General features: G+C 30.7%; 2 protein-coding genes and 1 long non-coding RNA gene across 5 annotated transcripts in view; 2 read left to right on the top strand and 1 right to left on the bottom strand.

Moving 5' to 3' along the window:
• LOC113396591 (carbonic anhydrase-related protein 10) overlaps window positions 1-27,200 on the bottom strand; it is a 60,332-nt gene extending 33,132 nt beyond the window's left edge. For both annotated transcript variants that reach the window (XM_026634584.2, XM_026634585.2), the window contains exon 1: window positions 26,994-27,200. The gene's annotated coding sequence lies outside the window, so the exon portion shown is untranslated. The remainder of the gene's footprint in view (window positions 1-26,993) is intronic.
• On the top strand, window positions 14,733-16,587 carry LOC135193939 (uncharacterized). Of its 2 annotated transcripts, none has more exons than XR_010309525.1 (3): window positions 14,733-14,876; window positions 15,304-15,345; window positions 16,005-16,049. It is a non-coding gene; the product is annotated as an uncharacterized LOC135193939 (long non-coding RNA). The 2 variants fall into 2 exon arrangements; XR_010309524.1 differs by lacking the exon at window positions 16,005-16,049 and adding an exon at window positions 16,533-16,587 and having other exon boundaries at window positions 14,734-14,876.
• Window positions 17,680-25,732, top strand: LOC113396584 (uncharacterized protein DDB_G0280315-like). The gene is made up of 16 exons (XM_064218417.1): window positions 17,680-17,713; window positions 17,851-17,892; window positions 18,511-18,558; window positions 18,806-18,889; window positions 19,564-19,614; window positions 20,173-20,223; window positions 20,632-20,700; window positions 20,894-20,962; window positions 21,047-21,103; window positions 22,037-22,099; window positions 22,182-22,226; window positions 22,338-22,499; window positions 22,688-22,904; window positions 23,639-23,778; window positions 24,498-24,623; window positions 25,581-25,732. Exons 9-16 carry the CDS (start codon window positions 21,067-21,069, stop codon window positions 25,721-25,723), a joined length of 933 nt encoding a protein of 310 aa, XP_064074487.1. The 5' UTR covers window positions 17,680-17,713; window positions 17,851-17,892; window positions 18,511-18,558; window positions 18,806-18,889; window positions 19,564-19,614; window positions 20,173-20,223; window positions 20,632-20,700; window positions 20,894-20,962; window positions 21,047-21,066; the 3' UTR covers window positions 25,724-25,732.
• Window positions 27,201-27,931: the final 731 nt, after the last annotated feature.

The raw sequence follows: 27,931 nt of genomic DNA, 5'->3' as shown, positions 1-27,931 counted from the left end.
GGCTGAAATAACAATCCGATCGCCACGCAAACACACACAAAAAAGTCATCAAAGTCGGTCCAATCGTTTAGAAGTTTAGTTAAACACAGAAAATTGATTGATCAACGTACAACATGGTCTTGTCAACATGCGTTGGCAAACACAGTATCTAAGATGTTAGTGTCTGTTAATACAGAGGCTGTGATTTAGTAGCTGGTACCCAGATAGCCAGAAAATAATCTAAATTTATTTAATTAATTATTTATTTATTTTTTGTCATAATATGTTTATCATTAGGTACTTTAAATATTTACACTAAAGTCTATATCTAGATGCAGTTTCTGTCATAGAATATAATGTAAAGTCATTTTACGAGCAGGTGTCGCTGTATTTCAATAGTTATAGCAATAGCACTTCCAATAACCTATAGGTCTGAGGATCCAATACATTTGTCGGTTTACACTAAAGAACCGTATCGGATTCCCCCATACAAAATACAAATAAAACATGTGGATGTCTATCACACCGACGAACACTGACGAACGGTTCTCTGTTGGGCAGGACGTCTAACTTTAAAATATATTATTCGCTCTATCAATTTTGGTGTTAGATTCGAAAAATCAGAAAATTGTATTCTAATTGAATCGATCTGCTACGTCAAGGGGTGGTTACCTAAATGGATCTGTCGAACCAACTTAGAAGCAACAGCAGAATTATGTTGTCAACATTTTTAGCATATTATTGTTACGCCATGATACAATACACGTTTAAAACAGAATACACGGATAGTTTGAAAATATATTACTGGTTTTTGGTTTTGTTTATGAAATATATCTTATTATTTATTATGTAATTTTATAAGTTTGGAATATAATCTGTTGGATTACCTAATATGTAATTCAAATTTTTTTGAATTCCAATGCGTTGTCATTGGAACTGAACCAAAACTTTCAACCCCATAGGATAAGAGGAATTGATTATATGGTTCAGCTTGCAAGATTTGACCTAAAAAAAACATTGCAAGTTAAATAAAAGTTTGCAATAATATTAATATTGGCAACACACATCACATTAGCTAGTTATAAATAAAATATTATCACTTTTTAAATATTCTACTCTTTCCTAATACTCGTATATTAAATATACTCATTATAACGAGCTTAACGATTTAGATTAGGAATGCAATATATGATTGAATGTTTGAGTAAGTAGCGGTAAATCTGCCAGTAATGGAGTAAGGCCTCCTTCTTTTTTAGAAAACCGCTTAGAATTTCTCACATCACTGCACCAATGCGGCTTATCAAAACATGTGGCAGAATTTCATAACTAGCACGAGATTTTTAAATACATGATTCAGAGCTGATCTTGACCTTAGATTGAATTTGCATTCTATAAAACTACACTGAACCGGCAATATATAAATCTAAAAATAGTGTTTTTTGTGACGGCTTTTTTTGTCATGGCTTAATAAACCGTTTCCTTTTACGCGATGTTTATATTATGAAACATTTAATATTTTTATAAAATCATTAATTCGTATTATATGTTTAGATTTAAATATATTTTATTTTTAATATTCTGGTTCAATTTAATGGTTGTTTTAATTGTTTTTCTTATAACGAAATATTATTTTCAAGTTACACGTCATTGTAACCGACAGCCTAATGCAGTAGCAAGTATGCGAGTTAATTTAGTTGAGTGGATTTGTCCTGCACTGTCATCGCTTGTTTATCGTCACACAAGCAGCCGAGTTAATGGTATTAAGGTTCGGATTATTGTATTCAGAACGTTCAGGGTTCAAGAATGTTTTTTTTACTAGCGACTTTGATTAAGAAAAATCAAATGTCTTGATGTTTTTAAGTAAGAGAAATTGTATAATATGAGCATTGAAATTTTGGCAAGATTTGCGTGTCTTAAGAGTCTTTTAAAAATTGTTGGCAGATGTACAGAATAGTCTGCCAGTCTGGTCCAGTCTATCCATAGATAATAAAGACCGAAATTATTAATATACAGTTATTCCTATTCCTACTTATTCTTAAATTGTTTAAACTTCAATGCGCTGTCAAACCAAGGTTCTCAGATATTAAATCCCTTGTGTAACGGTATCTTATTATTATCTCGCTGAATTGTGTTGCGGAAGAATAGCCGACGAATTGGGTGGTAACTGAAACCGCTATGCATAATACTGGTGGTATTGTTGAATGATCGTTTGTAACATATTTTGTTTGGTTTTAGTTTGATAATGATTACTGTCATACTGACTTTACATGACTCTAGATAATTTTGGGTGGTTAACATAAAATAATGTTAAAACATACCTACGTATTAAAATAATTACTAACCTACGTAATAAAACACGGATAAGTTCATTTTTATCGATTTTAAATAAGTATTCAAATAATTTTCAACTATTAAGCGAAACGACTTGTTGGAGATTCTATTGACGATTTGGCCACAAAAAGTAAAAAATATATTCTTCGCTTTGGTAGTACAAATAACTGCAAGGCGTTCGATTTATTTTTATTTATTATGTAACAGCTAGGCGGACGGAAAAATGAGCCGCCTGATGGTAAGTGTCACCACCACCCATAGACATTGATGCTGTAAGAAGTAATAACCATTCCATACATTGCCAGAGTGCCACCAACCTTGGGAATGAACATGTTATGTTCCATGTGCCTATAGTTACACTGGCTCACTCATCCTTCAAACCGGAACACAACAATACTAAGTATTCTGTTGTTCTTCTCAAAGGGAGAGGAGGCCTTAGCCTAGCAGTGGGAAATATACACAGGCTACTACAGGCTGTTAATGTAATTAGGACATCGCTTTTGTATCTTTTCAGTGTCGGTGTTTTTAGTATGCTTAAAACACAAAAGGTTTGCCTTATATATGACGTATGAAAAATCGTATACAGCCATTGTTTTTTCTGTCGCCCTAGTTTTATGATTTTGTTTGTATACATTTCTTCCTTTCTGAGTGTTTGAGTTTCATTATTATCGTATCGTACATATCGATCTTTTACGATCCGGTTACATTTTTAATAATAATGAATTTCATAGTAATTTTATGATTTGTACGGTAAATACTTTTTTTTATTTGAAAATAGTTAAGGCATTAATGTTGATAATTCTTATGTGAATAAACGAAATTGATTTCATTGTATATAATATATTGCACGGCAGTTACATAAACAGCATTAATTTATTATTTGAATAAATAAGTAATACAAGTTTTCGTCTTTATAGCTTTATTGGCTGTATAGCTGTGAATTTTACCTACGATGTGGATTTTAAAAACGTTGTTAGATATTTTTGCCTAATAAATAAATAATATAATGATATAACTTTGTATAACTATGTAACATTACGTAATAAAATTTAAAACGCGTAATTGTGTTCTTTAAACGTTTTTCGTATGTTTCGGTCGGTTTTTGCGTAACGACACGTCATCCGGCCGGCGCCATTTAATTTCCTTTATTGTTATAAAGCAGGCATTTCGTTGAATTCTTTTTTGTAACGGCATGGCTTAATGAACCGTTTCCTTTTACGCGATGTTTAGATTATGAAACATTTAATATTTTTATAAAATCATTAATTCGTATTGAAAGAGAGAATAAATAAATACATATAAATAAATACATATTGGACAACATCACATACATTACTCTGATCCCAATTTAAGTAGCGAAAGCACTTGTGTTATGGAAATCAGAAGTAACGACGGTACCACGAACACCCAGACACAAGGCAACATAGAAAACTAATGAACTTTTTTCTACATCGACTCGGCCGGGAATCGAACCCGGGACCTCGGAGTGGCGTTCCCATGAAAACCGGTGTACACACTACTCGACCACGGAGGTCGTCATAATTTAAAAATTACGTGACATAATTTCCCATGTAATTTTTTCTACAATACATCGGTGTGTAATAGTAATGACGTCTAATCTCAGCCGAGTACCTCAAGACGTTGCCGCGGTCCGATGTAACCCCATATAATTAAGGTATACAATATTAAGTTCAGTACACTAGTTTATTATTCAGCACCTTGGCTCTGAGACTACAAGCACATGCATAGAATGATAGAAATTGTTCCACTGCATAATTGAACAACTGCCTCTGTAAATACATTATTGTATAGTACATATTATGCTAACATCGTGTTACTGTATATTAATTTTCTTTGTCAATTAATAAATTAAAAACTCATCAATAAAAAAAAACTTTGTAAAATATTACTCCATGAAATTTAAGTCTGTCTGTCCGTCTGATTATTAGGCTTTTTAATTGAACCGATTTTGATGAAATTTACTAAGCAAGTTTATATGAGATATGGGCTGTTTTTTTTTTAATTCGCACTTTTAATTATCGTCTTTTTAATTTAGGGGTGGGATTTACGAATTATATGCAAGTTCTTCAATTTTTAATGTATTTATAGTATGTAGGCTATTGAAGTAAAGAAAAAAAAAACTTTTATAAGGAATGAAATATTAGTAGGGCCCTATTTGGTATATCGGAAATTCTGGACACGGGCATGTTCTTATTATTGGAAAGTGGTGCCATAGTCCAACACGCTGGCCCATTGTTGGTTGAAGGCTTGACATCAAATTACATTAACAAAACCAATTTCCGATTTTATCTTATATGACGTCATAGGAAATTTCAAACGTTTCCTATGTTATATTGAACATCGAAATAAATACTAAACTTCATCAAACGAATTGAAATTTAAAGTTAAAAGTTATAGAACATTCCGAAGCGAAAAGTATTCACTATTTTTACCGCATCAAAGAAACACAACGAAACAAACGATCTATAATTTTAACATATTAATATATTTGCTAAAACAATAAGCGCAGAATTTTGAATATTTGTAAACTTATGACTTCGTCGGTGTTTTGTGCGTAAATTGATCAACCAAAATGACGATTAAATATTTTAAAGTAAATTAATTCATTTATTTTAATCGTATCATAATTCTGACACTACTACTAATTAACATATTTTTAAATACCTTTATTGAAACATGCCGTACAAAATTGTGATATGTGGAATTTTTCAAAATGAGTTCATTGCGAAGCAATAAAACCATTTCCAAATAAATACAGTTACTAGATAAATAAATTAACTTTAATAAGTTAATTACAGTACTATCAGGAATATCAGGTCTTATCACAAAACACAGGATTAAACGTTTAGTGAAAGCAATCCGTTTATAATTTTAAACATAACAAATTGCCCAACGAAATGTTCAACATTGAACAATGAGCATGAAAACAGCTGTGTTAAATAACCAACGAGACAATCCGGCTGCAATGGCTGTCGCTTAAATAATAAATATAATTGCGTCCTCGGCTCGACACGCTTCGCCGTGAGTAATCACATCACTATATACCTACTTATAACCAGAAGTGCTATCATAACTATACGTCTAGAATGTTAGACTAAAATATAAATAACTATTTCAGAATTTGCCGAGTTTCTTTCCCGATTTTTTTAGATCAGAGATTTTGAGGAATGAAGTGGTAGGGACCACTTACTTGGTTGTAGGGCTTTGTGCAAGTTCGTCTGGGTAGGTACTACGCACTCGTGAAATATTCTACCGCCAAACATTTGTTTGTTTGGATTAATCCCGGCTGCTGAATTTCACCCTCGGAGATCTCGTCAAAATTTTAAGTTTCACCCGCACCACCTAGATGTCCGAAAATCCACAACAGCGCGATTTTTAAGACATTTTCTGCCTCGCACAACCACTCTGTGGAACCAGCTTTCGCCGGCGGTTTTTCCGAACCGTTACGACTTGGGAACCTTCAAGAAAAGAGCGTACTCCTTCCTTAAAGGCCGGCAACGCAGCTGCAAGCCCCCCGGTGTTGCAGATGTCCATGGGCGGTGGTAGCGGTGGTAGTGGTAGTCAGTTCCATCAGGTGAGCCTCCTGCTCGTTTGCCACATATAACATTAAAAAAAAAAACAGGAATGCTTATTGTTGTGTTCCGGTTTGAAGGGTGCCAGTGCAACTACAGCGGCAAGGGACATCTATGTTTCCAGGTTGGTAGCGCAATGGTGATGTTAAGATGTGATTAAAATTTGATATGACCACCAATGACTATGGCTAGTGGTGACCACTTAACATAAGCTGGCCGCAAATAAAAGATTTGTGACAATCAATAAGCAAGTGTAATGCTTCTAAAATAAATAAAAATTTAGATTTTAAATAAGAAGTTTTCCTTTTAATGTTGTTTTTTTTACAAAGAGTTTTTATATTACTAAATAAAGGAAAAACGAAAAAAAATAAACATAAATAAAAACTCAATAATAATATAAAAAACTAGGTACATGAAAGGATGTAAGCTAATTATAGTTGATACTCAAAATTATTCTATTGACGTCTAAACTAGGGTAACCTGTATCTTGGAAGTCAAATTCCAGTTCATCAAAATATGATCATTCATTTCTATATAATATAAATATAGATTTAATCACTCGCGACGGCGCGCCCCTCCTCATTTAAGGATCGCCATACACTAGTATGAGTCTGTGCCTGAGAAGACTAAAAGTTAAGTCGGCAAAAAATGTGCTAATTTTTATTTTGTGCGGTACTAATTCAAGATATTGATCATCGTTATATTTAAAAAAATCATACTTAGTGTAACGGACAGACAAACTAAATAAGTATATATATAGATAGTTATAAAAACAAGCGATTCCAATTCAGTTTATCTTTTAAAGATAACATAATATTAACACGAGTCATGCTTTCTCATTAAACGCTTTGTCCGAGTTAATAAGAATTAATTACAATGGCTAATTAATGCCTTTAGCTTTGGAACACGTCGGATTTGCCAGATCATTGGACGGTAATTAATTTAAGTTGAAAATATTTTATCGTTAATTGTCATTATAAATAAACAAAAAAATATTATACAAGTGAAGGCTTTAATGGTTGCTCTTATCGCTGTCCGTCCAACTAGGTGTCTAATTTATATTAGACATAATACTTCTCTTGTTTTTTTGCGAGCCTGTCAGTCTATACTCTTCGTCGTCCTGACTGATTTCGGCCACGACAGCGAATCTCAAGGGAGACCAGCCAAATACACAGGACATATTATGATGCTCAAGTCTGTGCGCAAACGCAGGTGAATTCTCTATTCCTTTACTCTCATGTGGTGGGAGAGCAAATCCGACACGACTGAAAAATAAACGCTCTCCAATGATTTTAAATAAACACTTTCACTAATTCATTTTTAATTTTAGTAAACTCATCATCATCCTCCTGCCCTTATTCCAATTTTATTTGGGGTGGCGCAGCATGTCTTCTTCTTCCATACTTCTTCTTCCCTGTCTGACGTCATCTCACAAGTAACATTATTTCTAGCCAACCGTCTTTCGCACAATCCATCCATCGTTTCTTTGGTCGTTCCCTACCTCTATATCCATCCACAAGATAATAATAAACAAGATTTTAATATTATTAACTAAGAAAACATAAAATATTAATAAATCCATAATCGTGATGAAACCTGCATGTGCCTTATTTTAACGATATTCTGCCATATGTTTATCCACCATTCCATATTGAAGCAGCGTAGTGGAATCCAAACCTTCTCCTCAAAGGAGGCCTTAGCCCATACAAACTTTACAGGGTGTTACTTTTCTTTATAATATTTTTATCTCTAACTGACGTTAAAACCTGTAATGAACAAAATACAGCGGTACATTAACGTGCGTTTTTATTGTTTTTCCAAGGTTCGTAATAAAAAGCGTTAAGGGTAGACTTTTAAATCTTTTTAATTCTTCCGTTCACGCTCCATTAGTAATGTAATGTTAAGTTAAAATTACACGTTAAGAATCGCTGGAACCTTGACCATTTTGTATTTGTTGGTATTAAAATACTTGGACTTAGTAAATAATGCGAGTAAAACATGTGTCGTTTCAATTAAGGTCTTCTATTTAGACATTATGCACTTGATTTAAAATAAATAAATAAAATGAGTCTCGGGACGCCCGAAAGAAGTGATAAATTTGTTGAACATGAGTAAGAAAAAGGGAAGCCAGAGAGACTGGGGCCGTAACGCGTTACGTAACGAAGCGGTGTCCCATAAGAAGTTATCACTTAAAAAAATACAATTTAGTATGTACTGAAACGAAATATTAATAGTGTCACTAACATATGTTTTAAAAATAAGACTTTTATTTTACATAACACGTTAGAAACTTATCATTTAAAAAAAAAAGATGTAGGTATTTATATATAAAATATTATTATAATTGCATTTATATCTCTATCCTCTTATTTTTTAATCTAAGGTTGCGTGAAACATTCTAAATTATAATTTTTTGAATAGTTTTCTATTTGTGAGCGAAATACCACTTATCACGAGATCTCCGAAACTATAGGTCCGATTGACTTGAACTTTAGCATGGTTACTAATTTTGTTTACACACTCACTTAGAAAGGATTTTTGGAAATGTCAACTTTAAACGGGAGGGGTAACTTTGCATGAATTTACCGTACGAAGTCGAGAAGGATTGCTAGTTATGTTGTTAGTCTTAAAGCTTATTCCACCCGCATGGTAGAATAAGCTTTAAAACTTTCTCCTTGAGGGGATGAGCCCCTGCCCAAAAGTGGAATATACTCATATTTTGTTAAATATTTAATAACAAAAATGATTGATGAATATTCACCATAAACACAAACTTTCATAAAATTAGTATATTATAAATAGTTAGGTTTACTTAAGTTATAATTTAAAAAAATAATTTGAGCGATATAAAAATATTTCTTGAAAGAAGAGTTTAAAAGAAATCGTCGCACAAAGATCAAATAACTAAACTTTGTTTATTTGTACCCTTCAATAAAGTTACCTCGCGATGAAGTGGTGTTAAAGAAAAGCGAATTTAATTCAGAAGCCATAACTTCGTAAAAAGAGCACTCTTATACAAAGAGCCTCTTTACCATGACTGAGTCAAAAACTTCTCCTATCTAAACATTGACTAAATAAATTGAGATGCGGCAATTTTTTATTAAAAAAAAAAAACGTAGGCCGATTTTTTGCTTGACTATATATAAAATACGTTTTATTTTTGTCGTACTTATAGTAATTTTATTATAATGTTCTATTTTCATTCTATATTCTTTCAAAAAATACAATTTAATCAAAGGAAAATTTACTTCAAAAATGTGTTAGAATGTATTTTACCTATGAATAAATAATACAAATAACGATGCTAGTAATACGTATCTTATATATAAAAAATAATCATATTGTATAGCATCCATTACGTGTTTATTTTACAACGTACAAGACATTCCGTGTATAGTGGTATAGTGGAACATAAATAGCAGAGAAATTGTGTAACTTGGTAGACGAGACAGAAAAACGTAATAAGCGTTACATACAAAGACACAAGGGCTTGGCATTTTCTTCAATGCTTCTAATATATTGAGTTTATGGTGTGGGCGTATAAAGTGAAAAAAGGTAAGTAATATGCTGGAAATATCGCACCGCTGGGCTAAGGCTCTCCCTTTGAGGAGAAGTTTTTGGAGCTTATTCCACCATACTGCTCCAATGCGGATTAGTGGCTACACAGGTAGCAACTGGGTGTAATTAATAATAAAAAAAGAATACAAAAGTTGTATATAATAATATATATACACTAGCATCAGAGATCTGCAAAAGAATTTTGAGGATAGTACAGTTTTTATTTTACATTTAGTATAGAACAAGAAGAATGAAACAAAAACAGAACATAGCAAAGACAAAATAGAAACGATTCGTAATATAACAGAAAAAATAAATAAAATCATCTGAAAAAAGTCAAACGTCAGAATACCGTATCCAAAATAAATCCGCTCAACATTTTGTCACTCCAGCGTTTTTTTTATGAAATTGACTGCGGCGCCCCGCGGTTTAATATAACGACTCATCCATTTCCAACAATATGCCGAACTTTCACACGTCAACTTTTTACGTTTTGGATGGATCGTTTTTTATTATCGCCCTTTGGTAGTAATGGTGTTTGTATTTTCACCGCGAGTTCTTGATACTTTTTAATCCTAAGGTAGTACGATTAAAATGGCAAGTCGACACAGTGGATACATAGTGTATATCTGCAAACTCCACTGAGCTATCACGTACTAAATTCGTTTTTTATAAATCATGTTTTACGGTTAAGAGAAACAGTAAAAAAAAGAGTATTACTAATATTCTTGTTTTGTCACTCAGCAATGCCTACATATGTCACCATTAGAGTCAGGATCTCACTTCACGGACGGGTCGATTTTGTGGTAGATCATATCATGATATTTTACGCTCACGTTCTGCGATGTGATTCGAAATTTTTAATAGATTTACAGGTCAGACGAATAGTGTTATTCTATTGGTTATTTATTTTAGATCTTAGTTTAATCATATTAACTTTCAATTCAAGTTTCTGTGCATTATGAATATTAATAATAGAATTATTTATTACGTTTATAAAAAGCATTGAATTGATTTGACACCGCTTCATTCTTCATTCTTCGTAGAGATTTATCGCGATGTTACAAGGTATATAACATCGCGATAAATCGCCATTAATTCTATAAAAAGGTAAAATTGGTTTATTTGTTTGTAATTTCTAGAACTATTGATCCATTTCTTTTCACTGGCAGGAACATTACTTCTGAGTGCTTTAGGGTATAATAATATAATTATTTTATTTAAATAATATAATATACCTTATTATTAAATCTCACCCGTAAGAGTAACATAAGATAAAAACGGTTATTATATTATACAGTAAAATTAGTAAATTACACAAAAATAGACATTCTTAAACAAACTTTTCTGTTTGAAATTAACTCTCAAATCATTCCAATCTCCAGCAAATTGATTATTACATAGCCTAAGTTTTTATCGTGTAAGTTAGTTTTCTCGATCATGGATTAAATGTTTCATGATACTTCAAAATCTTTAATTAAATGTTCTTAATCCGAAAACGGTCAGACAAGGATTAGAGGGACGACTTCGAAATTAACACCTTGTGGGAACTTCAGACTAATGACAGGTGCGTTTTAAAATATGTTAATCTGAATAGTCCCTCGGTTAGAATCCGTTAGGGATTTCGTAACAATATCTGCGGAAAATATTTTTCAGTTCTTTTACACCCGTATCTAAATAAGCCCAGTCTATTTAATGTTTGTTTATTTTATTATGTTCTGGTGAACCGCCCCTATTTCGCTCGGATGCATTTATTAATAAAAATATATACATATATTGTTACAGTCAGTTATCCAACTTTTGTTTCAACATAATTTGTAATCGGTGATATCGTCAAGAGATATTATTTTAACAGGTATTCTGTCTGATTTGATAGACAACAATTTTGATTGCTTAGCTAGCATGTATGATATAAATATAATATATTCACTACAGCACTCAGGGATACAGTAGCTTCCTCCTACAATAGATAGCAAAACTCTTAAATATTATTCGTATTATTTTATTTAATAAAATAGTTGAAAATATATTTCTATCAATAACATAAATTGGAGTCGGTTTTATAAAAACCAGATAATATTTTGTTGACAAAATTTTCGACAGTATATATTGGAATTCTCCGTATTCAAAAATGAATAGCCTTTATAACTGCAAGCAAATGATCTGTAAAAACAAGAATTTTAGAAATATTTATCATTGATTACTTTATATTTCGAACCAAAAAATAATTGTTTATAATTTCTGGAATCGAAGGATTATCATTGATTATATATTATCTGTGGAAAAAAAACGGGTATTTTTGGCGGGCTTTTCACAAATAAAATTATATTATCTATAAAAACGACGGAATGTAAAAAATTCAAACATTATTATATTTTAATTAATGTTTAATTACATACATTATGATTTTGTAGTCAATAATAAAGTAATTAATTAAAGTAACTTAAAAAATTAAATGGAGTTTTCTTTCAAATTATTGAATTCAACTAAACCTATTTATGGTGGTTTAATTAAAATTTGCGTTACGGATAATTACTGCCACAATTTTACTCTACGCGTTCTCAGCTTTGACAGACTATCTTGATATTTAAATAAAAAAAGACAATTAATATTTTCTACAAAAGTAGTACCGCTTCTCCTTTCGAAGTAATTCTTCTTTGCACTAACACGTTGTAATGCACGCACAGGATGACGCAATAACTATATTTTTTTTTTATAATGCTTATTTCATTACAAATTTAGTAGTGAAAATTTACATTTATCATAAGTTATTTTATTATAAATAATAAACAAGTAAATAAACAATTAATTACAAGGATTATTATTATTTGTTGTAATTAATTGTTTGCATGCAATTAAAAACTATTTTTAATTACGCTGAATAAGTAAAACATCTCACGCGCGTATATAAGTACACGCACCCATTTTTTTTTATAAATACATTAAATTTAAATTCAATGTCGAAATGGAGTCATTTCGACCGAATTTAAGTCACGGTGGGCAATCTTTAACTGCGACGGAGATATTATTTGCCAAAAATGTTACGCACTACGTATTCCATCACTATGGGATAGCATTCCAATAAGGCCGAATAGAGAACAAAACATATTGCGGTTGATCTTTCTTCCTTTTAGGCACAGGAATTGAACACTGACAACTTTCTTACTCAAATTTTCTATATTTTTGTATGGTTTAACCTAAACAGCCAGGAGGCTTATATGATGGAAAGTGTCTACTGTCCATGGGCATCTGCAGTAAGGAGGCCTACAGGTCCGTTGCCGGCCTTTAAAAAATTTGTAGGATATTTTCTTCATTTAATTTTTTCCGAAGTTCTACTAGGAATTTCTTGACAAAAACACTCTATAAATCTCATTGACTCGACCTGAACACCGATCCTCTTTCTCTGTCGCCTTATAAACTAACCACGAAACATTAATAAAAAAAAAATACAGTACGTCACGATTTTAATAAGTTACGTAATCAATGCAAACGTTTACAGTAATACTTTATTTTAAATTTATTTGAAATTTTAAAGTATTCGTGATTTGACTTAATTCCCATGAACTTCACATAAAATATTTATATTTTCACTAACAACTGGGAAATTGATACGAACAAACTACATTCGGATTAATTCAATTCTATTCGGTGGCTTCCATTATACGGGCACATAGATGTTATCAATATTTTCAAAATATATATATAAGTCACTTTTAGCTTGGAACTGACAACTCTACGCCAAAAAATGTTTTCAAAATAAAAAAAAAATTGTAATAAAGAATTCCAGAGAAAGATTTTATTAAAACGCTGAATAACGTAGATTTTTTTTAATCTTATATAGATACACGTAGTTAATATATTAAACATTAAGTTGATGCAATTTCGAAAGGTCAAAAGTGCCTTTTTATAATAAAATAATGAACTTTACAAAAACAAAGATTTCGGTATGTTAATTAAATCTATTAATCTTGATCTATTGAGCCTTGATCTGAAACGATCGTGTGATAGAGTAACCATATTAGCGTGCTGCAACACAGGTCAATCCCGTGAAAAATATCAAATATTTTTGTTTAAATAAAATACATTCAATAAATCGAATTTTACTTACTAACAACACTATTTATTGCTATCATTCGCAACGGTACCACCAACGTATTAAATATTTCACAAAATTACATTATCATAATTATCATTTGTTAAACAAAGTATTCATAACAAAATTCCTTAACGACTATTAAACTACAAACCGTAATAATAAATATCTTCCTGAATTTTTCTAATGCTGGAGTGTATCCGCAATTACAGGTGGAATATCTTTCACTCAACAGCACTTGTACACTAAAGGGATATAAAAAGGACTGTCAAGGTCACGTGAGTTTTTAAGTATATGTAATGAACACGGGATCTCATTAGGATATCCGTGAGGACAACGAGGTTATTATCAAGTAATATCCACGCAGTTTTAACACATATTTCCTGCTAATATTTAAACGTGTCCAGAAAATTCAAAATGATTGGCATCCCTTGCGTTTGCCCAAATAATGTACTTAGGCATGAAATCACTTTGCATATAAACGCGTGTCAGATTAGACCTAACAATGCGATTAATTGTTACGATATACATATGTATATATTATACAGGTGTTCAAATAAAACATATGAAATATTAAAAAAAAGACTTATATTATTAATTAGTATATTCTTGTTTTTTGTATTATAAGACGGCAAATTGCCACCTGAAGGTGACTGGTCATCACCGCCCATAGACAATGGCACTTTAAAACATATTAACTATTTTTTAATGATATCCATATAAGTAGTACATAAACTATGAAGTAAATAAAAAAATAAATAAACTAACAGCGTGTAAACTTACCCTACGTGGTTTCGCGCCCTTGTATATTTCCGTTACAGAAAATTCTCTTATGTCATTGTTTAGCCATTGAACTTAGTCTATAAAAACATCGAACGCGTTAAAGATGCAATAACTATTGAACCAACTTTTGTATATACATATATTAAGAAGGAATTTATGTTTGCAACACGAAAAATATCGACAAACGCAATCGTATAATTACAAGCTTTACTGAACCGAATAATTGATTACATGTTAACGCAACGATATATCATACAAACATATATATTTTTACAAAATAAAATACTGAACTTAAAGGCATCAACCTGTATCCATATGTTTTTTTTATGTTATCAACAAATATATTTACTATTGAACCAAAAAACGAATCACGCGATTACTGATATCTGCGAATATAAATATACTGATTTACCAATCTATCACAATGTGTTTTACAATTTAGCCAACCGTGGTCAAAATGAGTAAGATCCTGTGTTTTGCGCTCTTGTTCGTGTATTGTTCGTGTAGCAAATCAAAAAATGACTTGAGGATACCTAGTGGTAATTGTTTGTGATAATTAATAATAAAATTATTTTTATAACGTCTTATGTAATAATTTTGGAATACAATTTTATTTCCTTAAATATAAACGCTTGGCGAATAAAAACTAGGCTGAAAAGTGTAATACTTTGGCCCACGACACCTTTGTATGTGTGTTGTGTGTTTACAAGCGTATTTCCGTGTGTACTCATTATAGTTATTTATTACGATTTATGATAAGTTTTTCCTGAAATACATCCGAAGAAAATTGCTATGACTAAGCCTAATTAAGGTTCACTCATAAAAATATAAATTATTATTAACAGCAGATACTTGAACACGGTTATTAATAATATATTGTTAAATTTAATAATGACCTAGGATTTATAAAGATTTTGTGAAAGGGTAATTTATGTGGTTCTGTATCATGGTTTTGTTTTGTTGTAGTTGCCGATCTGAATAATTCAGATGGATCTGTAGGAAACATCGGTGAGTACTTTAACTATTAATAAGTATTATATATGCGATTAGTTGATGTAATTATTCTATATCGAATTAAGGATTTTCATTTTATTTCATTATATCTTAAGATTGACCAACGTGCCTAAAATCGGTCAGGTCATAATCGTGTCTAATTTAAAATAAACCGATTTTCAGTTTTTTACTGAACTAGTTTCAGCCTTGAGGAGGTTTGCTAGGTGCAATATTTCCTTTTCTGTATCATTGAAATATATATTTAAAGTTTGGTGACGATCGTAAATCATCTTCTTGTCAAAATAGTGGGACCGCTCTGTGCAATATAAATAAATATATTGTTATAAATTGTATAAATTATAATGTTTTTGTAGCATTATTACTTTGATAAATAATAAGAAATAAGTATATTAAAAATCTGTTTAATTTTTTTTTTTTTTCATATTTAATTTTAAATATATTTTGTAACATGTATGTAGGCATGTAACATTTCATTCACAATCTATTTTATTATGAACAGGTCTAAAAGGCTGAGTATTTTTTTTCTGATAAGAATATATAATTTAAAAAATTTTAGGATGAATGATTAGACTGTATCGTCACACGCCGTTGCCTATTCCGGTGGTAACGAAAAAGTAACTGTAATTATGTATTCGTTAATGTTTTTTTTTAAGGTGGGGACTCAATCGGTAACATTGCAAACATCGCACAAAGTAGTAAGTATATTTTGTCTTTTTTATTTGATAATAATATAAAATTAACGAAGATATATAAAAATCGGTAGATTGAAAAAAGGACTTAACATATTATAGTAAATATAATATTTTATATGGTGTCCATACTTAGAAAGATCATACAAATTATATATATTTACGCCAACAAAGCATAGGAGTTGGAATACGTGAATCTTAACCGATGATTACGGGTTCAAGCCCTGCCATACACCCAATTTTTATGAGCTTTTTTGTGTTTATATATCACCTCATGATGATAGTTAAGGAAATCGTTGTCAATATGCCTGCATGTGTAAGATAAAAATATGTCATATGTATATCCCGTATCGGAGCAGCGTGTGGGAATATGCTTCTATTTAGAGAGGGGAGGCCATAGCCCAGCAATGAGACAAGTAGACGCCAAGAATAAAAAAATAATCGCAAATAGTAACGTAATGTATCCTAAGTGCATTTTACATTTTTTTTCAGATATCGGACCATTTGGTGGTATAGGAAATCTCGGCTACAGTGGTCTTGGATGTAAGTTTTATGTATAAAATATTTTTAAAGACATTTTGAAACTTACAATCCGATAGATGTTAGGCGTCATTTCTTGCAAAAAAAAAACAGTTTTTAGTTTTTCAAAAGATTCAAGACATAAATAGGTAATTTTAAAAATAAAAAAAATACAATTATCCGAACGCAAATGACGCTCTCTAGTAAATGATGACAAGAATTCAATTTTAAAAACGTTAAACAATTTTAAAATCTCTATTTGGTGGCAATTTGATATTATTGTAAAGAACACAAATTCAGAAGAAATATTGAGCATCCGCAAGTATCGGAAACAATCCTATTTTACTTTACAAAATCGATTAACGACAGTAATGTTGCCCAAAAACATTGCAATTTGAACTTTATCGCGAACTAATACGTGGCCTAATGGCCTAACGCTACGAAAAAGGTAGCATATAATTACGTCACTTACGACAAACGAGGCTACATACACATAGAAGATATGACCCCACATCATTTTTAGTTTTACAAAATAACACTTGAATTTCGTGAATTTTTCTGTACGAATCGTTATGACAATTTACTAAGATCGCCTCTACACATATATACCCTCACGATAAGTCGGTTTTCTTCGTAAATACGATATTAGACGATGCAAAATAAATTTACTGCAGTCCTGTACACACTACCAACATACGAACCTTAGACATTAGGAGTTCCAAAACCATTGCACTCCGATATTTACACGTTTTTGTTTATTGAATTAGAATTGTTTCTTTAATAAAAAACATTTTACAAAGACCTTATTCTTATCACTGAACAGTGAGTTTTATTATTTATTTAATTTATACTCTAAGAAAAAACTCTTATAATATTGGTGAAATTATTGATAATTTTTTATCAAAGTCTAAGCTCACTTTATTCGTATCAGAAGCTTTAACTTGAAAAATATTCTTCCAGATAAATTAATACCTGTCCTAATACTGTTTAATTAAAGTTATGTTATTTCATATTAAGTACGTTTAAGTTTTGCTATAATTTATACAAATAAAGCCAAAAACTAAATCTATTAACTTTTTTTCGATCGACGTTCAACCCAAATGTTGCATATAGAATTATCTGTTTTTCAGATGGCGGTCAGGGAAACAACGGTAGTATTCATTTATTTATAATTTTATCAGAAACGAATGTGTAATAAAGTTGCATGAATGATAGATTGATGTGTAAATGAATATATAAAAGGATTCCATTGAAGGATTGACCATTTGAATAAAAATATTTTTTTTTATAGATTTTGGTTCTATTGGAAACATTGCCAACATTGCCCAGAGCAGTAAGTATAAATTCATATTTAAATAACACTATAACTTACACTCTTACGACGGGAGAAAGCTCTAATGTCTATAAGAGATAAGAGTTTTCTTCTAAGCTCTCTCTTTCTCTAAGCTTTTCTTTATAATTTTTTTATTTTAATATTTTTGTAATATTCGAAAGAATATCTACAGTAGCAACTGTTCGAGGCAGATATTTACGCGATGTTGTGAACATCACCGATCGCATGAATTTAAATTAAATTAAGCGCATGAACAATGACACTTACCCAGACTGGAACCCACCATCTCCGATTAAGATAAAGGTGCTCGATGAGCTTATTCAGCTTTTGAATATTAAAAAAAAAATAGAAATGGTAGAAAAAAATGTGTTTTTAAGCTAAGATGACCGAGTGGTTCTAACCTAGACAAGCATTACTGAATTTCCATGTGCTTAACAATGTTTTTCTTCACACAAAGTGAATAAAATCGTGAGGTAACCTGGTCTTATTTAATTTCAATGAAAGTCAACCACAAAGTGTATCCGCCAATGCGCATTGGAACAGCTTGGTAGAATTACCTCTAATCCTTGTCAATATAATGAAAATATATCTTTACTATATATAACCTTTGTTTTACAGATCTCGGATCTACCTCTATCGGTAACGTCGCCACGGTTGTTCAAGCGAGTAAGTCGTTTTGTGCATTGGATATTGTTTTTGAACTCAGAACATGTTCATAATGAATTGAATTTTGATATGGACTTATTAAGGACTTTAATTTAACAATACTTTATTTCCATAAAACAACTGATCATTAAATTAACCTTATTAAAGTTATTATCGATATTTTAGTTAACAATATTGACATATTTCTTAACACATTCAATTTATTTTTACCCTAATTTGATTAATATGTGAATTATTTGTACTGTAGATGTAGACACGACGGGTTCTGAGGGTAGCTCAAACTCGGGGGACAATAACAGTGACAACAATAATAACAACAACGAACAAAATGGTAAATACGAGTATTCGTTTGATTTTGATTGGGTAACTATTAACTAAGCAAGAACTATATTTCACTATTGGCTTAAATTTTTACATCTACATAACAATAAAACATAACAATATAAAGATATCATGATTTTAAATATAGAATTTTATTTAGTTTTTCTTTTTCTTCAAAATCAATTTCATCTTTTTTTTTTTTTTTCTTCAACGTATAACGTTACGTTCGTGGTATTGCAGGCTATTTCGATAATTTTATTATTAATAATTTGCTTTATGTCAATAAAAGATAATAAAATAATGAAACGTTATAAGTTTCTTGTACGTAATTAAAGGTGGTATTTTTATGTTTACGCAATTATATAACGTATTGGTTTTTGTTAATGAATTTAACTAGTAGAACACTTTTTTAAATATCATTCATACTTTATTTTAATATATTACTACTAATAATAATAATACCATTTCTATAAATACTAGGTGCTCCTGTTGAAATGTAAAAAAAATACGGTCACGCCTGATATTGTGATATAATAATTATGAAAAAGTCTATCGCCTTTCTCAAAAATTTAGCTTATAAGTGCAAAAAGTTATTTTCAAATCGGTCCAATTTATTGATATTAAACGATCCATTAATTTTTTTTTTTTACCATTAACTAGATTATATTATTTTAATATTTACAGGTAATGGATCCCAGGGCAGTGTGGGCAATATAGCCAACGTTGCCCAAAGTAGTAAGTACATATATTATATATAAATACATTGTTATTTTTCTTAATTTCCATTTTCAACTTCAATTTCTTAATTTTCAATAAATGTTTTACTATAATTTAGATGGTAGAAGCATTAACTTTATACAAACCCTCCTGGGGGTGTGTGTTAGATGTGGTTGTGTTTCGGTTTGAAAAGAGAGTGTGACTGTGTAACAGCTACAAGGGACATAACTTCTTAGTTCCCAAGTTTGATGGCGTATTGGCGATGAGATGAATGATTAATAATAAATACTAGTGTCTACGAAATATATATATATATAGCTCAAGAGACTGTATGTCCCGAGATCCTCTATTTCACTAAAACTTTAGCGAGTTTTCGAGCTGTTGGTTTTGCGTCCGATCATGTCCGATCGACCAATGGGCAATGAGAGGCAGAGAATACAGGAGCAGATTATATTGGGTTTTGCGCAGTTGTGCACTATAATATCACCTGGATCATTAACTAGTATTTAAAATTGCTCGTTATAGCCGATGTGCAGCCAAAAGGACATTATTATATATTATTTTTGTTTTTAACAGATGCTCAAGGACAGGGCGGAGTTGGTAACATTGCCAACGTGATACAAGCTAGTTAGTTACTATTTTTTTATAAGTCGAAATATACGGGCATCCGTTTATTGTAACCAGAGAACTTTGTTTTCTAGCAAGCATTGTTTTCTTTTAACTATCCTTCTCTTTCTCGTGGATGAAAGAAAGCATCGTGAGGAAACCTACACATATCAGATGTAATCTTTCCACATACATATGTATCAACCGATGTTTTAGTAATATGCTTTAATTTTTTTAAGGATAAATACATATTGCTAAAAGTGATACTTATTACAGGCTGCTACTTAAGAACGGATTGTTTTTGGGCGTGTTTTTAGGATAAGGATCAACAAAGTCGATGTGTCACGATAATTTAATAAAATCTCTAATAAATCCATTCCAGTAGTATTATTATCAGTATCGAATATAAACAAAGCGATTCTGTTTCAGACGTCAATACCGGTCAGTCAAATTCTAACTCAAACTCAATCGGTAACGTTGGAAACATCGCTCAAAGCAGTAAGTATTATTTTAGTCAAAATTTGTATCAAATTTATACGAATTAGACGTGTAGAACTTAATTGAGCCTAAAGCCACTCGACTGCGTTCGGTGGATTATGCATCTATTCTTATTTTAAAGAGAAGACAGAAGATTAGTAATCTTCTGTGTATTGATCATCGTCATAATTTAATTGGATCGTTTTTTTATTAGATGTTGGAGTATCACAAGGCCAAGGCCTTCCTGGTAATATTGGTAACATTGCCAACATTGGACAAAGCAGTAAGTAGTATTTAATATTAATAATATATTTTTTTATATAAATCATAAATATTATTTTATTGACACACAAATATCTATCTGCAGATATTAATGGACAACAAGGCATGGGTATCGGCAACATTGCTAACATCGGACAAAGCAGTGAGTAATTGAGTATTTTAGATGTAATCTAGATCCTTAGTACAAACCACAGCGGACGATAAAAATACTAGACATTTCTGTCAAGAAATTCTCAGTGTATTAACTCGTCTCGGAAGGCATTTAAAGCTAGTACTGATCAGAACTATCTTCGGTAATGTCGAATTGCCGCAACGGATTATGAACGCGAGGGAACAGAGACTAAAACTGAGCTTAATAAATTATCTCCTGTGCATTTTGACACAGATATCTACCAAGACGAAATTATTAATTATTTAGTTATGTTAATTATAAATAATGTTGTTCTGACAAAGTAATATATATTTGCAAATATAAATGAATTACAAGGCACAGTTGGAAGCATCGGTAACATTGCTAACATTGGACAAAGCACTTTTATTAATAAATTAATTTCCGCTAGTGGCTTGGCATCCGTATAAGGGTGAGGGGGGAGGCAGTAGGGGTTTAGGTATCCTTTATCTGTTTCTATATCCCTAATAACGTGAATGTTTTTTTTATGACAGTCGGCTGAGTATTCAAGTCTCGAAGTCTTTCGCATTATAATATCTTAAAATCTGTGAATTATTTAAGTTAGGATGAGTTTCTAAATATGTATATTTGACAATTAGCGAAAACGAGTAATCACTTACTCTGTATTTCGAAGGGATGAAGAGTTTATTCAAATTATTTAATAGGAACGTATATTACAATTGTTTCCAAATAATGGGTTCACCCATTACTAGGAACTATTAGTTGCATTTGAAATATTGTTAACTTCGGACAAAAGTATTAATACCCGATATGTGTACTTGTTGTGATAATATAATTTATTAAAATTTACGGAATTATTTTTTCTAATACATATTTCTTTTTACTATGCTGAAACTATGACTATTATTTAAGATTATTTTAATCTTATTATCGAAATTTCTATAGATATTGGTGGGCTTCTGGGTCCATCTGGTAATATCGGTAATGTTGCTAACATCGGGCAAAGCAGTAAGTGTAAAATTAATATTTCGTTTAAATATTTCTAAATTTATTCAAATATTAAAAGATGTTTCGTCTGTCATTGTTACAGATCTTGCAGCTATTCTCACCTATTTATACGGCAATGGCCAGAACTGTAAGTACAAGAATATAATATGAATATATATTCCATAATTAAATACTTTTTTTTTTTAAATTAAAATCAAAATAACTCAGAAGTGTTTTATACAAAAATATTTTCTTGCAGATTATTCATACGGTAAAGGATACAACAACTACGATAATAACAACAATTATTATAATAATAAAAATAATTACAACAACAATAAATATAATTACAACGACAACAACAATTACAATAACAACTATTATAACAACAACAATAATTACAATAAATACAATAATTATGGTAAGATATATATTTTTAACTAGAAATTTAAATATCCTAAAATGATCTGTCGGTTTTATTCGCTCCTTCGCGAAATAACTTTCAAATTAACTTTTTTTAATTTATTATTTAAGGATTTATAGGCATCTATTAGATTTTATTGTATCTAAAAATGAATGCTAAATGTTTGTAAACTGTTTTTCTTTAAGGCGAGGATAGAAACATCGAACGGCCTTGTCAAGTCTTCGACACTTACTGTATCAGAAAGTACTTCGCGGAGAACTCGAAATGCAAGGAATCCCAAGGCCCAGTACCCGACCCTATGTACAGAGCTCAGTCCACGTCGTTCCTCCCAAGAGTTAATCTAACGATGACCTCTCATGATGCTCTATACAGTGGTCTTAATGGCAGAATCGAGGAGTTCTAGTAAGTTAAATTTTAATTGGGATAGGTCTTTGTGCAATACCGCCTGGGGAGATATTACCCGCACATGAAATATTCTACCGCAAAACAGTGACTTTTATTGTTGTATCGTTGCAGTTTGAAGGGTGAGTGAGCCAATGTAACTAAAAGGCACGCTGGACGTAACATTAGATTTAGATTGAAAGTGCATTGACGATGTAAGGAAAGGTTAATATATCTTACAGTGGACGTCACTTATCATCAGGTCGCCCATTTGCCGTCTCCTTATTAGAGGCAAGGCACATTAGTATGCTAAATATAAATATCAGATTACATATTTATAAAGCTAGCAAAGTTCTTGACATCACCTTTTTATACATATAATCAAAGAACAATATCGGTGCACGTACAATTAATGGCATTCGAATTAATTTTATTTAATAAAACAAAACATGAAACCCTAATATTCGTATTAGTATATGAGAGCGACCCGCTCCGACTTCGTACGGGTTCAGTTTATTAACAAAGAAAATTATATGATATAAATAAATAAATTTATAGCCTAATCAGAATTTAACTTTCTAGCCCGTGAAATAAATTTCCGAATTGTAGCCTAAGTTCCAAATAAACTTGACCTCTTTGTAATATTAGCATAGATAATAAATACAAAACTATATTTGTATATAATTATTTTTGTCTCAAAAAATGTCTTGAACCCATTAATATGAATAACGTCAAATCTTTTATTATTCTTTCAGCATCAACAAAGAAACGGATAAATTGGTCCTGGCTATCGAATTCCGTAACTTAACTTTCTACTCGAAAGACACTTACTTCCGGTTCCATCGACGCGGAAGAGAACCCATTGTCAACGTGGACTATCTCTACGTTAATTACAGTAATTATTTTTCTAACACAAAGATAGTTTTTAATCTTAAATGACTGTATGTGTTTTGTCTTTGACATGACAAGCGTAAAAAATGAGATGGAGCACATTGGTTTATGATAGAAGTAATTGTGATTTCGTTTTCGTCGTTACCTTTTTTTTTACTCGAGAGAACTTTAATTTTAAAATCAAAAATATACTTTTGAAATATTTGTAACTCCGTTTCTTATATGGCTTGTGTTTATAAAATATCTTCTGTTCAATAATAAGCCTTGAGAAAATCTGAATTTTTCGGACAAATTTCTGAAAGTTGTTTACGAAGAAATGTTTTTAAAATAAGTTTAAATACTCGTTTTGTAAATTTTTAGTATTTTTTTTTATTTTTAAGCGAAGCAAACTTTAAATACTTTTTGGTGTTGTTTACAATGCAACTACCATAGCGTAGCCAAATAGATAAATCTTTTATTTGTTGATATAGTGGTCGGCATATAAGAATGCAGATTCTGAGGTTCTTGATTCAAACCTTAGTAGGGAATAGTAATGGTTATTGATAATGCCAGTAAAATATTTTTTTCTTAACAAACCGTGCTTAGCCAATATCTCAGAAAGAAGAAAAAGCCATTGGTCCTGCGCGTGAACACTCTCCAGTTCGTACCGTAACTGTTCAGGAGATGGAATGTCTAGTCACCGTGGGTGAATACAATTTTTTGACACACTGTTGTTTTTTCCAGAATCCGTGGTGTCTACTATCGTTATTCCGAACAGGAAAGACCTTCAGCTGCAGAAGAGCGAAACCGTGTCCTACGTCAATGAAGTCCCAATATTTAGCATTGGAAAAAATGCTTTCGATCACCCAGGTAAACCAAACAATATTTTGTAGATTAAAGATTAGTAGCTGTCGCCGCTACTCCACTCACGTTTAAAGGGTTGGTCATCAGTTTTTAGATATAACAAGGACATATTGGACTATTTGCCATGTGAGGCTTGAAATTTAAGCTTGCTTCATTACCGTGAAAGAGCAACAGACAGACCGACGACCGACTCTTATATTGATGAATAAAAGAGTACTAACAGTTTTTTCTCCGTAGAATCAACATTCCGAACAGATTGCAGCTTAATTTTAAATTAAATATGTAAAAAGACTGTAGATCATCAGGTTTCCGATTTAAATTTTGGTTGGGACCAATTTTAGACTTAAATCCGTTCGTGTAGACTGTCCCTGATATGCCCATGCCTCGTAGAGAGTAAAACTAGTGATCCTATATACAGGGTTATTGGTAATTCGACGTATTCCTGTTAGGAGGTGATAGGGGTGACTATTTGCGATAAATATAACTCCCATATGCATGATGAAAAAGTGAACCATTTTTGAGTTATCACGTTTTTTAGATTTTTTCAAAATAAGTCAAAATTGCAACTTCAAAAATTTATTAAAAAAAAGTTTCGATTAAAATCTACATTTTTCTTCTGATTTATAAAAATGATTAAACACTGGATATTTTTCAATATTTAAACAATATATATATATAAACAATGTATATATACTATGACCTAAATTACCATCATCATTTAAGTTTATCATTTTATTTCGTGTAGGCAAAGATTGCAGGTTCAAACCTGTGCCAGTACTTCTGAACTTTCATATGATTTATTTGTTTTTATAAGATTCATCTCAAAGCCTGCGATGAAAGATCGTGAGGAAACCTACATGTTAAACATTTTTCAAATTTATATAATCATATGATAAGTCCAGCAGTGGGACATTTCCAGTATGTTACATTATATTTTAAAAACATTCGTGATTTTTTTTTCAGATTCAACGGTTCAGTTGACTAAGATTCAAATTGTTACTGACATTTCAACGGATGCTCAAGAAATGGAATTAACTGAAAGCGCGTTCTACGCTTCCACCTTCATACAGTACAGCATCTGTGACTTTGGTCTTAAAGTTTTGTAAGGACCCAATGAATTTGAATTGAAATAAATTTATTTTAATCCAAAAATTTTGTTTCACTAAAAAAAATATTACGATTATATCGCTATAAATAGCAATAAAAGTTATTCTTTTTACATCATTATAAAAAGTAAAGTTTTTACGGCTTGTTATAAAATAAAATCACTGTGACAGCTTTAATAATATATTCAAATATAGTATTTAAAACGGGATATTTACCATGTTTTTTCATTTCGTAGATAATGTCGAAATATCGAGCTCCACCAAATAAAAATAAAAAACCTGGTAAATATCCCGTTTTAAATACTGTTAGTAATAAAAATAACCATGTTAATTTAAAATCTTATATTCAAATATATTTTATAATTTTTAAAGTGACTTAAGGAATACTTTTAAATGCACTTAAAGCTCTTATAAGCTCTTATATTATATAATGAAAGGCTGTTATTAAAAAAAAAACTTTTGATATCCTTTTGGCAATCTAAGGTAAGATTTGAGGCTCAAATCCATCACTTTTAGTAACTTAAAAATGCTTTTATTAAAACACACATATTCGTATATCATATCGAAAAAACACACATATGCATATCGTTTATTTCACGAAAAGTATAACTCAACATATTTTTCAAAACACATACCAAAACATATTTAACAGATTACGTTTCATTAAACATTTGACTTAATTTAATAATGGAAGTATTTATTTTGTATAAAATTTTTACGTTAATTTTAATTTATTATAAAACAAAATGTTATATATTTTATGTCATTCCCGCATAACGTAAATTTAAATACGCTAGACAAGTACGTAAAAGTAAGTTTTTATTTAAAAATAGAATGAATAAGCGATACGATTATGGTAAATGGAGTAATCGATTAATTATTAATTGTAGCAATTTGTCTTATATTCATGACAAATTAATTAATTTTAATAATATTTTATATTTTAATATAACAGGCTTAAAAACTTTTTGGTTTAATTTATACGACACATAAATATAGATATACAGAAAACTTTTAATTTTTTTTGTACTAAAATAAAATACAATTTCAACGAAATAAATGTTAGACAAATAATATAAACATTATTTAAGATTCTTCTAGTCATATAATTAATAAAAAATATATATATATTATGTTAATGATCACAACATATAAGTAATAATAATTGGGTAGTCTATTAATAGAATAAATTGTAAATATTCCTAATATTCGAATTTATTTTTATTTATTTTTTCACTTTTTTTAATATCTAAATAATTAATGAACTTACCTGATAATAATATTCGGGTATACAATTTTTGCCCACCGCCAGCTTTCTAACCACTAATTTAAAAATATATTTAAAGGATAGAACTTTTCACGTTAACTTTGTATAAGCGAAAAGTTTTACGCGGATATTAGCAGCGCGATAATACCGCTCCTTAAACACGTCCACTCTCGCGAAGCTTCGCGGTCAACTGACTGAATTTCACGACATTCTGTCCCTGCTTTCATGAAATGAACTCATAATTTTCACATCCAAAATGACATATACGACAATCGCTTGCAATATCAATTTAACCTTAAGTTATTGTAGCAGAGCTTGGTTTTATGTGATTGAAAATTTGTTTTTAAAGTACTCGACTGTTTGTTTGGGAGGGCCGCAGAGGCGGGAATGAGTGTGTTGAAAAAAAAATAAGCCAACCACGTCTCAGTGAGCTAAGGCTCCAGGGGCGGGTTTTCGGAGAATATCTTTAATTAAAATAGAGATTTAGCTCTTGTGTAATGAATTGAGGTATCAAAAATTAAAAAAAATAATGTTGAAACATATAAAAGAGCCATGGTTCCGGAGATAATTAATTAACAGAGGTTACAGTGTATAGGGAAGCCTCTTGTTTGCTAATTTAATCATGTTGAGTATTTTCAAACTATGCATGTGGCGTTCGAGATAAGTATGCAATACAGGCGATTATTATAACATTTTGCGTTATAAAATTACTGAGGATATTCCATAGTTATTTGTTGTTACAATATTTCAAAATTATTTATTTTATAAAAATGATATTATTGTCAGTATAATTTCTTATGAATTCATTAATAGGATTAACGTTAAAATTTTCTATTTAAAAATAGTTTAACATTTCCACTTAGACACAAAAATATTTAAGATATCATATTGCTTAACCAAAATTAACTTTTTAATTTAAATCTATGAGAAGGTCTAAGTTT

Source organism: Vanessa tameamea, chromosome 22, assembly GCF_037043105.1.
Source record: "Vanessa tameamea isolate UH-Manoa-2023 chromosome 22, ilVanTame1 primary haplotype, whole genome shotgun sequence".
Classification (NCBI taxonomy): domain Eukaryota; kingdom Metazoa; phylum Arthropoda; class Insecta; order Lepidoptera; family Nymphalidae; genus Vanessa; species Vanessa tameamea.
This window is presented reverse-complemented; position numbering and strand designations above follow the sequence as displayed.

Bases quoted from the DNA above. Each gene is read 5' to 3' on its own strand.
- LOC113396584 (XM_064218417.1), top strand. From the start codon at position 21,067: ATGGGTATCGGCAACATTGCTAACATCGGACAAAGCA. The intron at 22,500-22,687 runs GTAAGATATATA...TTTTTCTTTAAG, and splicing joins CAATAAATACAATAATTATG to GCGAGGATAGAAACATCGAA. The intron at 24,624-25,580 runs GTAAACCAAACA...TTTTTTTTTCAG, and splicing joins AAATGCTTTCGATCACCCAG to ATTCAACGGTTCAGTTGACT.